At 44.7% G+C, this 10,432-nt stretch overlaps 4 protein-coding genes and 1 long non-coding RNA gene across 7 annotated transcripts, besides 1 other annotated feature; 2 read left to right on the top strand and 3 right to left on the bottom strand.

The window, feature by feature from the left end:
* Nucleotides 1–506: part of a mobile genetic element that runs on past the window's edge.
* A 137-nt stretch (nt 507–643) lies between these two features.
* Nucleotides 644–4,173, bottom strand: CG8008 (uncharacterized protein). 2 transcript variants are annotated; one of them, NM_001144151.2, is made up of 9 exons: nt 3,773–4,173; nt 3,578–3,687; nt 3,359–3,509; nt 2,270–3,040; nt 2,073–2,209; nt 1,815–2,004; nt 1,684–1,731; nt 1,511–1,619; nt 644–1,406 (listed from the first exon to the last, which is right to left on the bottom strand). In NM_001144151.2, the coding sequence occupies exons 1-9, from the start codon at nt 3,897–3,899 to the stop codon at nt 1,349–1,351; spliced, it is 1,701 nt and encodes a 566-aa protein (NP_001137623.1). In that variant the 5' UTR covers nt 3,900–4,173; the 3' UTR covers nt 644–1,348. The 2 variants fall into 2 exon arrangements, with proteins under 2 accessions (NP_001137623.1, NP_610464.1); NM_136620.3 differs by having other exon boundaries at nt 3,359–3,687.
* Nucleotides 4,174–4,220: 47 nt separating this feature from the next.
* lncRNA:CR44283 (long non-coding RNA:CR44283) lies at nt 4,221–4,735 on the top strand. Its single transcript, NR_124479.1, has one exon. It is a non-coding gene; the product is annotated as a long non-coding RNA:CR44283 (long non-coding RNA).
* A 38-nt stretch (nt 4,736–4,773) lies between these two features.
* On the bottom strand, nt 4,774–7,704 carry CG8046 (uncharacterized protein). 2 transcript variants are annotated; one of them, NM_165657.3, is made up of 9 exons: nt 7,453–7,704; nt 7,275–7,384; nt 7,066–7,216; nt 6,820–7,009; nt 6,440–6,762; nt 6,066–6,211; nt 5,808–5,997; nt 5,584–5,740; nt 5,163–5,521 (listed from the first exon to the last, which is right to left on the bottom strand). In NM_165657.3, exons 1-9 carry the CDS (start codon nt 7,685–7,687, stop codon nt 5,464–5,466), a joined length of 1,560 nt encoding a protein of 519 aa, NP_724761.1. In that variant the 5' UTR covers nt 7,688–7,704; the 3' UTR covers nt 5,163–5,463. The 2 variants fall into 2 exon arrangements, with proteins under 2 accessions (NP_610465.2, NP_724761.1); NM_136621.4 differs by having other exon boundaries at nt 4,774–5,521; nt 7,066–7,384.
* A 664-nt stretch (nt 7,705–8,368) lies between these two features.
* Nucleotides 8,369–10,407, top strand: Rad51D (Rad51 recombinase D). The gene is made up of 3 exons (NM_136622.3): nt 8,369–8,722; nt 8,782–9,296; nt 9,359–10,407. The coding sequence occupies exons 1-3, from the start codon at nt 8,472–8,474 to the stop codon at nt 9,601–9,603; spliced, it is 1,011 nt and encodes a 336-aa protein (NP_610466.2). The 5' UTR covers nt 8,369–8,471; the 3' UTR covers nt 9,604–10,407.
* CG42382 (uncharacterized protein) lies at nt 9,303–10,245 on the bottom strand. Its single transcript, NM_078941.5, has 2 exons — nt 10,115–10,245; nt 9,303–10,056 (listed from the first exon to the last, which is right to left on the bottom strand). Exons 1-2 carry the CDS (start codon nt 10,198–10,200, stop codon nt 9,600–9,602), a joined length of 543 nt encoding a protein of 180 aa, NP_523665.2. The 5' UTR covers nt 10,201–10,245; the 3' UTR covers nt 9,303–9,599.
* Nucleotides 10,408–10,432: the final 25 nt, after the last annotated feature.

Here is a 10,432-nt window from a genome sequence, read left to right on the forward strand (position 1 = left end):
TCATCTCCAGAACCTTGTTGCGAACCCATGACATGGAGAATCAGCAGCATTTACGAACTTCTCGGATCATCCAGACACGCAGAGCTGCCTTCCCTTCGATGGTTTAACGCAGTACCAGGTTGGCAGTATGGGAACTTAGTGCACAACCAATGTTACCCGTAAGATCCGCTTTCAAATAGATTTGCCAATTGTAAAAAGTCTGTGGACAGCCTTCGTCTTAGAAGGGGAGGAGTTAACACAATCACAAAACACCCGAAATATAGTCGTAAGCCTCAAGTGCTTTTCCCATCTATAGATCGAGCTTTACCTATAAGAAACTGTAACTTGTTAAGCTTTAGAGATAAGAACTCTTGCTATACTTAAGTCAGTCGATTTTGGAAGATTAGAAGCGTCGGTCATCGCCACGTACTTACTATTCGTCTCATTAAGTGCAGACCGCGCAAGCCCTATTGTAATTAATAAACTTACGCTAATAAATATATGGAAAATCTACTAAAATGATAATTTACATATATAAGTATTATTGCGGAGATGTGTTTGCTATGCCAATAAGGATAAGCATAAATAGCAAGCAGTAGAATAGGAGTTTACAGTTCAGCCATAAAACATTCGCCAAAGACTTAGGTTAAATAAATATGTATATATATATAAATATTTCAGTGGTATTTAATTGCGTTAGCTCTAAATAAACACTATAACAATTATTTTACTTAAGAGGAACGCTATCATCGAGTTCCTCGACTATTACTCAACTAGTGAAACGACGGAGAAATTTCAAAAATGCATTTAAGAGTGAACGTGACCAAAATGTTTATGACACTTCTCTAGGAATTGGCAAAACAAACAATAAAATTAAAATGATGAATGAAGAAAAAAAATTCTAAACATTTTCAGCGGGCGTGCGAGATGCCTAACCTTAAGTTTTATAGTTCCCGATCTAGGTATAAGTACACAATATAAGGTCGGAAACACTTCCTCATCGTTGTTCCTGTTACATAATCTTCAACAAATCTAGTATACCCTTTTACACTACTACGATTAATGGGTACAATTAGAGATTTAGATACCCGATACTCAACTAATGTAACGGCGAGATGTGCGACTTTTTAATTGTCTACTCTAGAAGTACAGCTATATAGCTAGTTACACTTTTTAAACAAAATTACAAATAATTTAACATATAAATAAACAAGTCAAACAAAGATTCATTCGTTCCATTTATAACTGATGATCCCTCATAGTTAAGCGCCTGCTTTCCGGATTCGCATCTTTAAATTCGCTAAACTTGTAAATCTTTATTGCTCGATTGGTTGTGATGATCACGTGCTAATTTTTTGCTATAGCCGCCTCACTTCAGAACCTTGGCGTAGTGCTGCTTGTACCTGTATTTGATCCGCAACACATATCTGTAAGGAGGGGGGGGGGGGTTGAATGTGTGATAAATTAGCAGGTTGGAGAGGGGCTTTCTTCCTCCCATTGTAGTAGTGCCGGTTCAGGGCGCTAAGCTTACCCGATAAACACGAACGAAAGCAGGTACAGGAACGAGCTGACGAAGTTGAACAGACCGGGATAGGTGGTCAGGGATCGCTTATAGATGAGGGTGTACAAGGGTGCAGCCACTGTAATTAGCAGCCAAAGAGTGAGTAAAGTAATCAACAATCAAACGACACTAGCCTCGCTTACCGAACGGTGCGAATGACTGCAAAACATTCTTGATGGAGAAAATCTTGCCTGCGGTTCGGGAGAGGCAAATTAGTTAATTTTCCTAAAAATAAACAGCTGGAGTTCTGGTTTTAACCAATCAGGAAACTCACCCAGATCCGAGGGAGGCACTATGTTCGATACTATTGTGCGGCACATGGGGCCTGAGATGGAGCGGAAGACGCCCAAGGTCACCGAAAGGTACATGTGCCAGGGCATCGTTGCAAAGCCCTTGGCCAGATTGTTCAGAATCTCCGAAAAGAAGGCAAGCAGTGCCAGGGTCACCACCGACAGGCGAAAGACCTATAACGAAAGGATAACCTTAAAAGCATATCGTATGCCCCACGGTGGGCGCCATTTAAAAAGCTCACCTTCCGCAGAATAAGGAAACCAATGAGTGCGCCAATCATGGGCACCAGGTGGCTGACCGTTTCAAAGAATGTGTAGTCCCGCACAGTCCAGTGGAATTTCTCGCGCACGAATAGGTACATCACTGTCATCACTCCATCTAAAAGCGATTGTACTTCATTAGCTATGGTATTAAAAGGAAGATAATACGGAGCCTTACCGAATACAAAGATGGACAGAAACATGGCCAGCGTAACCAGCCAGATGATGGCGCGCGCGTGATGATCGCGACGCTTGAAGCAGGTGCTGATCATGTCCCTGATGTGTACCATACTGAACAGACCCGCCTTCTTGGCCTGCTCTTCCGCCTCCTGGCGCTTGCGCTCCTCCGCCTTCTGTGGCAGCCGCTCCACGTACTTCGCCAACAGGTCGTCGTCGAAGCTCATCGCAGGCGTTGCCGGTGTGGGCAGCTCCATCCTCTTATCCTTCCCTGGCTCCTCATCGTTCATGAAGTTCGGCGGGCAGTCAATCGCAACGCGGTCCAACTGGAGGTCACAGGCGGTTATAGGCACTTTGCTGTCGATGCACTCCTTTTCGACATTTGCAGTTATCGCGTTCTTCGTTTCCTGTTCCTTATGGAAGTGCAAGCTCTCCGGCACAAAGAAGATGATAAAGAGCGTTGCGAAAGTAACGATGCAGCCGGAAATCCCAATGGTCGCCGCTGATCCCACAGCCGCGTACACAAAGCTAGAGAGCAGAGATCCACTTGTCAGTCCAATAAAGAAAAGCGACTCCATGAAGATCATGCGGTACGGACGCGACTTGCAATCCGTGATGTCCGAGATGAAGCAGAAGGCGGCCACCGAGAAGACGCAATTGCCACCGAGCAGGGAGTGGGGCACTGCAGCCATGATGTACCACCAGGGATTGACCACATAGTAGCTGGACAACTCGCAGATGGCGGCCATCATGAGGAATGATGCCGAGAATCCTGCGCAGGATAAGAAATATGGAAATGTATTACAAAGTCTTCTGATAGCTATTTCCGTTCTTTTTCACGCTCCCTTATTGTACATCTAATATATTTGAGCTTAGAGTCGTTTAATATATTTTGCACTCAAATAACAAGTCTGACACCCATTTTCCCTTCTCTCTAAGCTGAAGCTTTAAACTTTTGTATATATAAAGAAGCTATAGAAGTGATTACAAATTAGAGAAGCTCGATTGTGTTTACGTTTCTCCGCGCTATTGATTGTGCAACAATCGTTAGTTAGCACGATCAGGTAGAAGTTAATAAAACAGGTCTCACCTATCATGGAAACAATGAGCAGGGGCTTGCGTCCATAGTGATCCGACCAGGAACCGATGAACAGGCCGCAGAAGGCTGGAACAATGCTCTCCAGGAGGGTGCGGGCCAGGAACAGATTGGCCACATACGGCTGCAGTTCCGTCTCAATGGCCTGCAAAGCGGATGAGTAGGATCAGATCTCGGTAGTGGACTGGTGGCTTCCGCCGTACTGTAACCCACATTGATTTCCGCACTGGCGTTCTTCACATCCAGCTGCTTGCAGTCGCTCTCGTTGTAGTGGAATATCACTGTGCACGTCTGGTAGATGACCTGGTTGCGCTGGATGGTGCCTGAACAAGATGCCGAATTGGTGATACGTTCTAGCTGGTGGATTCGGAGGACTTGGGCACCGAGGCACTGGGGAGGGTAACTCACCCGATAACGTGTGCGAGAAGAGCAGCATAAACACAACCGGTTCAATGTAAAACATACGAAACACCTTTTCCCATTGCAGATTTCGGAGCTTTTCCAGTGTAAACGCATTGGACGCCTTCTCGACCATGGCTATTTCCTTGGTGGACAAGTTCTTGAATATCTAGCTTCAAATGACCGAACTTGTTGGCTTCTTCTCCTCCTCCTCACTGGCTCATTGCAACACTTGTCACGTAACCGTAGTAGCAACCCCCTCGCGCCTAGCTCTGGCGATCAGATTTATGGGTTACTAATGCCAAATTCGATTATAATTCAAGCGCTTGATTGCCACAGTAGTCGGAAACACGAAACCGAATTTCACTTCCACTCCGACGGCGACGATACAAATAGAGTTTCGTTCTCGAAATGAGCGGCTACCGCGAAATCCGTGCGCTTTTATAGCGGGTCTCTCGGCGGCAGAGGAAGCGGCAACACATGAGCACACACTAGGGTAAACAGTCGCGCTGGCGAACAGTTGTTCATCTAGAGCCGCATCAGTTGGATTCACGTGAAATTGCATTCCCCGGCGGAAAATATGGGAAAATATGCCGCACTCCCGCTTAGCCAGATTCGATTCCAAGCCCAAAGAATGCTCCATTTAGCCGCCGGACGGGCTAAATTGGATCTGGAGCCCTACCTTACCAGCTCAACTCACCGAAAGTTGGGTAGGGAAAACGTGAGAAGCGTAGTTTGGATGTTTGGTTTGATTTCATCTTTGAATTGTGCAAATGAGTAGCACGAGCCAGAGCCATGGGAGTCTAAAAAGTGGTTAGTGGTTCCACTGACCAATGGGCAAACTTACCGAGAGGAACAACTGATGAAGTAAATGTGTATCTGTGCACGTTTCGTACCACAAGTAATGGTTATACAGGTGTATGTGTCCACTGTTTTTTGTTATCAGTTAAATAAATTGAAAATCGCGGAATGGAAATTTAAGCTTATGCAAGAATAAAATCGCTATAATTATAATGGTATTTTGATTTTGATCATTTTTTACATTCATTTTAATTGGCCCGATGACAATTCATGCGATACGGTCGGCTTGAATCCACCCAGAATTCCAGGGATTTCGTTCTGCTCCGTTGGGCCACTAAATTTGTGCGTAAATTGAGTTCCATTCGGGTTTCGAGTAGATTGCGGCCACAAGACCCATTTCGATCAAGGGTGTAAAAAATCTGGCGACTAATTTAAAATTAGCAAGTGGAATTAGCGCTCGCTCAGATCCGTAGTTAGCACCAATCGTTGGTGTACAAAAGTGTGCACATCCTGACATTTTTATAGATATTCCGTAAGAATTGTCAAGTGACTGCGCACACGCCACAGCTTGGCTGCAATAATAACCCATATTTTTGTTAATGAGAAAATATTTTGCTTCTGTAATTAAACGATTTTTCCCCAGGGAAGGCAGAGTGAGATCTCGAGATATTGGCAAAGCACAATTCCCCAAACTCTACGCTTGGATTTGTATAGGTTATTACGCGACAATCGAGTATGTAAATAGGTTCGAGTTGATATACGGATGAGTGGATTTCGCGTAAAGAGTTTGTCGAGGGAGTCCCCATAGCCAGTCCAGTCCACCTGTGTAAGTGATAGCCAAAACTTGACATGACTGGCGCTTTCTTCCATTCTCCATGAAACTTTGATTCCCCCATAAATCATTTAAAAACCGGCTCATAGTACACCAGATTTCTTGACTTTTTGTGCCAAACCGTGCTGAAATATTTGGTATGGAACACATTAGAAATTTATCGCACTCGAGGTTCATAGAAACTTACCCCAGCAGAATAATACCGATGCCAAATAAGAAGGCGCTAAACACGTTGAAAATCCCCGGTTCAGTGTTCAGTGTACGGGTGTAGATCGCAACGTACAAGGTGGAAGATATGAGGGGGGAAAGTGCTTGCAAGACACCAAGCAGGGCAAAGATTTTGCCTAGAAAGGGGAAACCACAAATATGTGTGTTAAGAACATGATCATAAGGCATGCCATCCGTACTTACCGCGCTCATCAGCCGGCAGCAAATTGGTGATCATGGTGCGGCACATGGGGTTCACAAGCGACTTGAAAACGCCCAGCCCAATAGCCACGTATATCTGCCAGCTCTCCAAGGCGAAGCCCTTCATCAGGCTGCTGGAGCAGTGGCTCAGCAGGGAAACCAGTGCCAGCCACAGAATCGCCGAATTGGTGCACTGTCAGTCAAAGGGGTCATGGGTCATAGGTCAAGCACCAATTTAGCTAGCTATCACATACAACTCACCTTGCGGAGCGACCAAATAAAGAGAACTCCACCTGAACCAGCCACTGCGGGTACAAGAATGCCAACGGTCTCGTACTCAGTAAACTGCTTTACGGTCCAATGGAACTTTATCCTCATAAACTTATAGAACACAGAGTTGCTGCCGTCTGGCGATAGCCAAAATGAATATATCAAACCAAGATCTTTGTCAATGCTTATCCACAAACAAAAGGACGTGTCAATTAATAACAAACCCATTTCAGAATTTCAATCGATTTATGAAATCTTGAAGTGCCAAAACGATTTAGGTTCATAAACGTTTTCAGGGCTTTCCCGTATGATCACCTCGATTTTAAACGACGCTTGCATGCTAAATTATGATTTTTGGAACTTACCCGATACAAAGGCGGTGAGGAGGAGTACTACCATGATGGTAGTGAGCATGAAGCGATTCTGGTGCTCACGAGGCTTCGAGCAGGTGCTCCACAAACTCTTCAGCATGGAAACCACACTGGTGTCAGTCGTCGGTGTTGATAGTGTCCTATTTCTGGCGGGCAAACTCTCCGGTAGTAGGAGTGCCATCAGAAATAGAGCCGTGAAAATGCAAACTGCAGATATGCTGAACACAATGTAGGCGTCCGTGGCCTCGTATGCATAACCAGAACCAAGGCTACCAAGGAGTAGGCCCACATATATGGCCAGTTCATAGGCAATCATCCTAGGGTGCATAAGTCCATAAGTAATAGTAAATCCACTCGATTCCTTGGCTAACTACCTGTAAGATCGAACTTTTCCGCCGGAGACATCGGCAATAAAACAGACGGCAGCCACGGAATAGGTCACACTGCTTCCCAAGCAAGAGAGCGGTACGATGGATAGCACATACCACCAGGGACTGACCAGACCTTGGGTGTACATGGCACAGTAGGCAATCGCAGCTGAAATGAGATACTGAAGGCCGTAGCCTGCATAACAGGTTAAGCACATGGGCATCTTCTGACCAGCGGTAGTTTACACCCACCTAGAAAAGAGCACATGAGAAGGGGCTTGCGTCCATAGTGGTCCGCCCAGGAGCCAGCAAAGAGCCCACAAAAAGCGGGAATAAAGCACTCCACCAATCGCATCGCCAGTGTGACCTGTGCAGCGTATGGCTGTACCTGCTCCTCAATTCTCTGGAAAACAGGATATTAAATCAATTGCTATATTCCCTTCCAGAGTTATTATCCCCACCTTTGTTTCATTCGTGATATTTTTAGTGCCCAGCAGCTGGCAAACGCTATCCGGATATCCGAAACCCGCGGTGCAGCTTTGGTAGATGACTTCATTCTTTAGAACGGTTGCTAAAATCCAGGCGATTACACATAGCCTTAGTGATACGAATGCCCTAAGATCATTTCACTGGACTTACATGAAAAGTTGTAGGCAAACAGCAGGATTAAAATAAATGGTTCGAGTAGATACATGCCCAGTGATTGGGGTCTTGAAGCCTGAGGATTGCCTGGAAATTCTGTACCAACTGCAATAGCTGACGCACCGGAACTGCGCTGCTTCTCGCTAGCTGTGCTGGCAACTTCCGGATCCGCATCGCCGGATCTCTGAGCTTTGGCAACCAAATTTTCGTGGGCGTGAGGTTCTTCGTTCATCTCTGTAACTCAACTGAGTCTTGAAATGGATTCATTGCCTTTAACGAGAGGCGACAAGATTTCAGATAAAGAGACGGGATACACTTATGTATGTGTGGGAGCTCTCACTCAGAAGGCATATGTACATGCAGTATGAAGTATGCTCTCCTATTGTGAAGCCTCTTATCGTAAAAGAGCAAAAGTAGTTCCGTAATAAATTATTAACTTTTTATTTATTACAATTTCCTATTTTATCCTTAGCGTACCAACTGGTGTTATTCAGAAACTTTCGTTTATATTGCATGACCAATTTAAATTGTTGATATCGAGGGAACACTGTAGTTTTTTTGTGATCCCCACACGTGAGTCAGTTTCGTACTGAGCATTTCCTCTTAGGGACTTTTTTTTATTGGCACAACGTGCCGTATCTAATGTAAGAGCTGAGTTGTGGCTGCAAAACAATAGATAAACACTCATTAATATGCATGTTGTGAATCGAGTGCCAACTTAGTTTAGTTAATAAATGATCGACTCTTTAATTAGTACACAAAACTACTCTAATTTGAAATTTCTTTACCTTTATGTAGTTTCTTTGGCAAGTACATATGGTTAAAAATATAAGATTTAAAACATTAAACATATTTTCGTAATTTTTGAAATGCATTTCAATTTATTTTCCTGATTGGTGAAATTTAAATTTAGCCGCACTGTTATCGATTATTTATAATGTGGACAAACTATCATCGACGATAGTTCGATATCGATACGTTGTTGAAAAGAATATAAATAAATAAAGGCGCCCAAAATGGACCTCAGGCCTATGATTTTGCAAACATGCACGGGAAGATTGCTATCCGAATACCAATTAAATTTACTCCGTAAGAACAACATATGCTCCTTGATCGACTTTTATGATGCGGATGAGAAGAAACTCCACGAGCTATGGGCCATAAACATACAATCTGTTCGGGAATTGAAGAAGGAATTGTCTCTGTTGCCAAAAGGTTCAGTTGATGAAGGCACTCCGGACTTCAATTACGATACAGGAATCGAAGAGTAAGTCTTTTTATGATTGTACCAGGACTTCGGATTTTATAGCTCAGACCACACACCAGGTTGGACAAACTGTTGGACTCCGTAGAGCAGCCCTTTAAGCCAGGCAGAGTCTGGGAACTCTGTGGTCAACCAGGCGTAGGCAAGACCCAGCTGTTGTACACGTTGGCCCTAAATTTCGTCTGGAAGCATAGCCAGGCAGTATTATTCATAGACACCAAGCGGGAATTCTCCTGTAAGAGAATACAGGACATGCTTCGGGCCAGGGAAGTGGATGAAGAAGCCAGTGAAAGGGCCATGAAAGGAATCCGGGTGGTGCAGGCTGCCACTGGTGCTGATATAAATGATCTGCTAAAATCCTTTGATCATCAATTGACCGCTGAAACACATGCTTCCATGCAAACGAAGTTGGTCCTTATTGATTCGCTTGCCGCTTGCTTCGCTTTCTATCGCGGCCGTAGGATGCGGGACGTCAGAAAGTCAGTGCTGACAGAATTGGCTTGCAAGATCCGGAAACTAGCTCTCAGGGGCGTGGCTTTTGTCATTGGGAATGTGTCATTCTTTGAAAACAATAAAGGTATGTGCTAGTTTCACTTGTAAATTACGGAATTAAAACTATTTACAACTTTATCTTAATAGATAGTTGTGGTGATGATGGAGAGCAAAATGGCGACGATGAGGAAGTGACACGACAGCAGTTGGAGCCCATGTTGGGATCCTACTGGAGCTCGGTTGCCACGCTCAGATTGTCGGTGGAGCTTCCAGAGGAAGAGGACTTCACCCTCCAGGACGATGGCCTGCGTTTCATTTACGTCATCTCGAACACATATGGCCCTGATGGTGAGCACTGTCTGCTGCGCATCACGGATGCAGGCGTGGTCTAACGCCGGGCAAATGGATTTTGCGGATTTTGCTGTTTGTAGGACTTCATAACCCGTTTGCCCGGCTCCAGAGCATCGCCCAGACCCGGGCGCTTACGCCTGTTGAAATTACCCGGTGCAGCTTCTACGACCACAGGCACTGATTGATCCGGTAATGCACTCTTCTCCGCCGCCTCATCCACCGACAAGTCGGAATCGTGAGCATACTGGCAACTGGTGCCAAAGCGGCAGCGTCCCCTTCTAAAGTTCCAGCAAATCTTACGGCCATTCTTCAACTTTTGGTGCGCGTCGTTGTCGACCATCTTCACGTGCCGCTCCAGCGACGCGGTTTTATGCAGCTCGGCCTCCAGGAAGGGATTGTTAAACACATCTCCCTTTCCAGCTCCTTGGGAAAAAGCTTGGCTAGCACTGGGCAACTTGGGAGGAGGAGTCTTCTCATTTTTGGCTGGTGCCGCACTGGAAATGCACAAGAATTGGAATCCTATGTCATACAGCAGGCGATAAGGAAGGTCACCTCTTTGTTTCCCCGTCTTCGGAAAATTGGCCACTGCTGTCTTCATCGGATTCGGAGGAGTCGCTATAATCTGCCACCAGCGACATTATTATTGTTTTGTTTATAGATCTAGCCAAAACAATATGTTGTGAAAAATAAGCTAACGCGTTTTGCTTAGCCGCATTAAAATACCAAAAAAAAATGTCTGTTTAGTATTAACATACCACTACACTTAAAAAAAGGATTTGCTCTATCAAAATTATTAAACGCCCCATTAAAAGATTGCAAATAAAATCTGGTTGAATCCATAAACTAATTGGTTTATTTTTAATATTTTTT

Source organism: Drosophila melanogaster, chromosome 2R, assembly GCF_000001215.4.
Source record: "Drosophila melanogaster chromosome 2R".
Taxonomy (NCBI): Eukaryota; Metazoa; Arthropoda; class Insecta; order Diptera; family Drosophilidae; genus Drosophila; species Drosophila melanogaster.

Bases quoted from the DNA above. Each gene is read 5' to 3' on its own strand.
- CG8008 (NM_001144151.2), bottom strand. From the start codon at position 3,899: ATGGTCGAGAAGGCGTCCAATGCGTTTACACTGGAAAAGCTCCGAAAT. The intron at 2,005-2,072 runs GTGAGCTTTTTA...CTTTCGTTATAG, and splicing joins GTTTCCTTATTCTGCGGAAG to GTCTTTCGCCTGTCGGTGGT. The intron at 1,620-1,683 runs GTAAGCGAGGCT...TGCTAATTACAG, and splicing joins GCAGTCATTCGCACCGTTCG to TGGCTGCACCCTTGTACACC.
- CG8046 (NM_165657.3), bottom strand. From the start codon at position 7,687: ATGAACGAAGAACCTCACGCCCACGAAAATTTGGTTGCCAAAGCTCAG. The intron at 7,010-7,065 runs GTGGGTGTAAAC...CCTGTTATGCAG, and splicing joins TCTCATGTGCTCTTTTCTAG to GCTACGGCCTTCAGTATCTC. The intron at 5,522-5,583 runs GTAAGTTTCTAT...CAAATATTTCAG, and splicing joins ATCGGTATTATTCTGCTGGG to CACGGTTTGGCACAAAAAGT.
- Rad51D (NM_136622.3), top strand. From the start codon at position 8,472: ATGGACCTCAGGCCTATGATTTTGCAAACATGCACGGGAAGATTGCTA. The intron at 8,723-8,781 runs GTAAGTCTTTTT...ACCACACACCAG, and splicing joins TACGATACAGGAATCGAAGA to GTTGGACAAACTGTTGGACT. The intron at 9,297-9,358 runs GTATGTGCTAGT...TTATCTTAATAG, and splicing joins ATTCTTTGAAAACAATAAAG to ATAGTTGTGGTGATGATGGA.
- CG42382 (NM_078941.5), bottom strand. From the start codon at position 10,200: ATGTCGCTGGTGGCAGATTATAGCGACTCCTCCGAATCCGATGAAGAC. The intron at 10,057-10,114 runs GTGACCTTCCTT...GTGCATTTCCAG, and splicing joins GAAGACGGGGAAACAAAGAG to TGCGGCACCAGCCAAAAATG.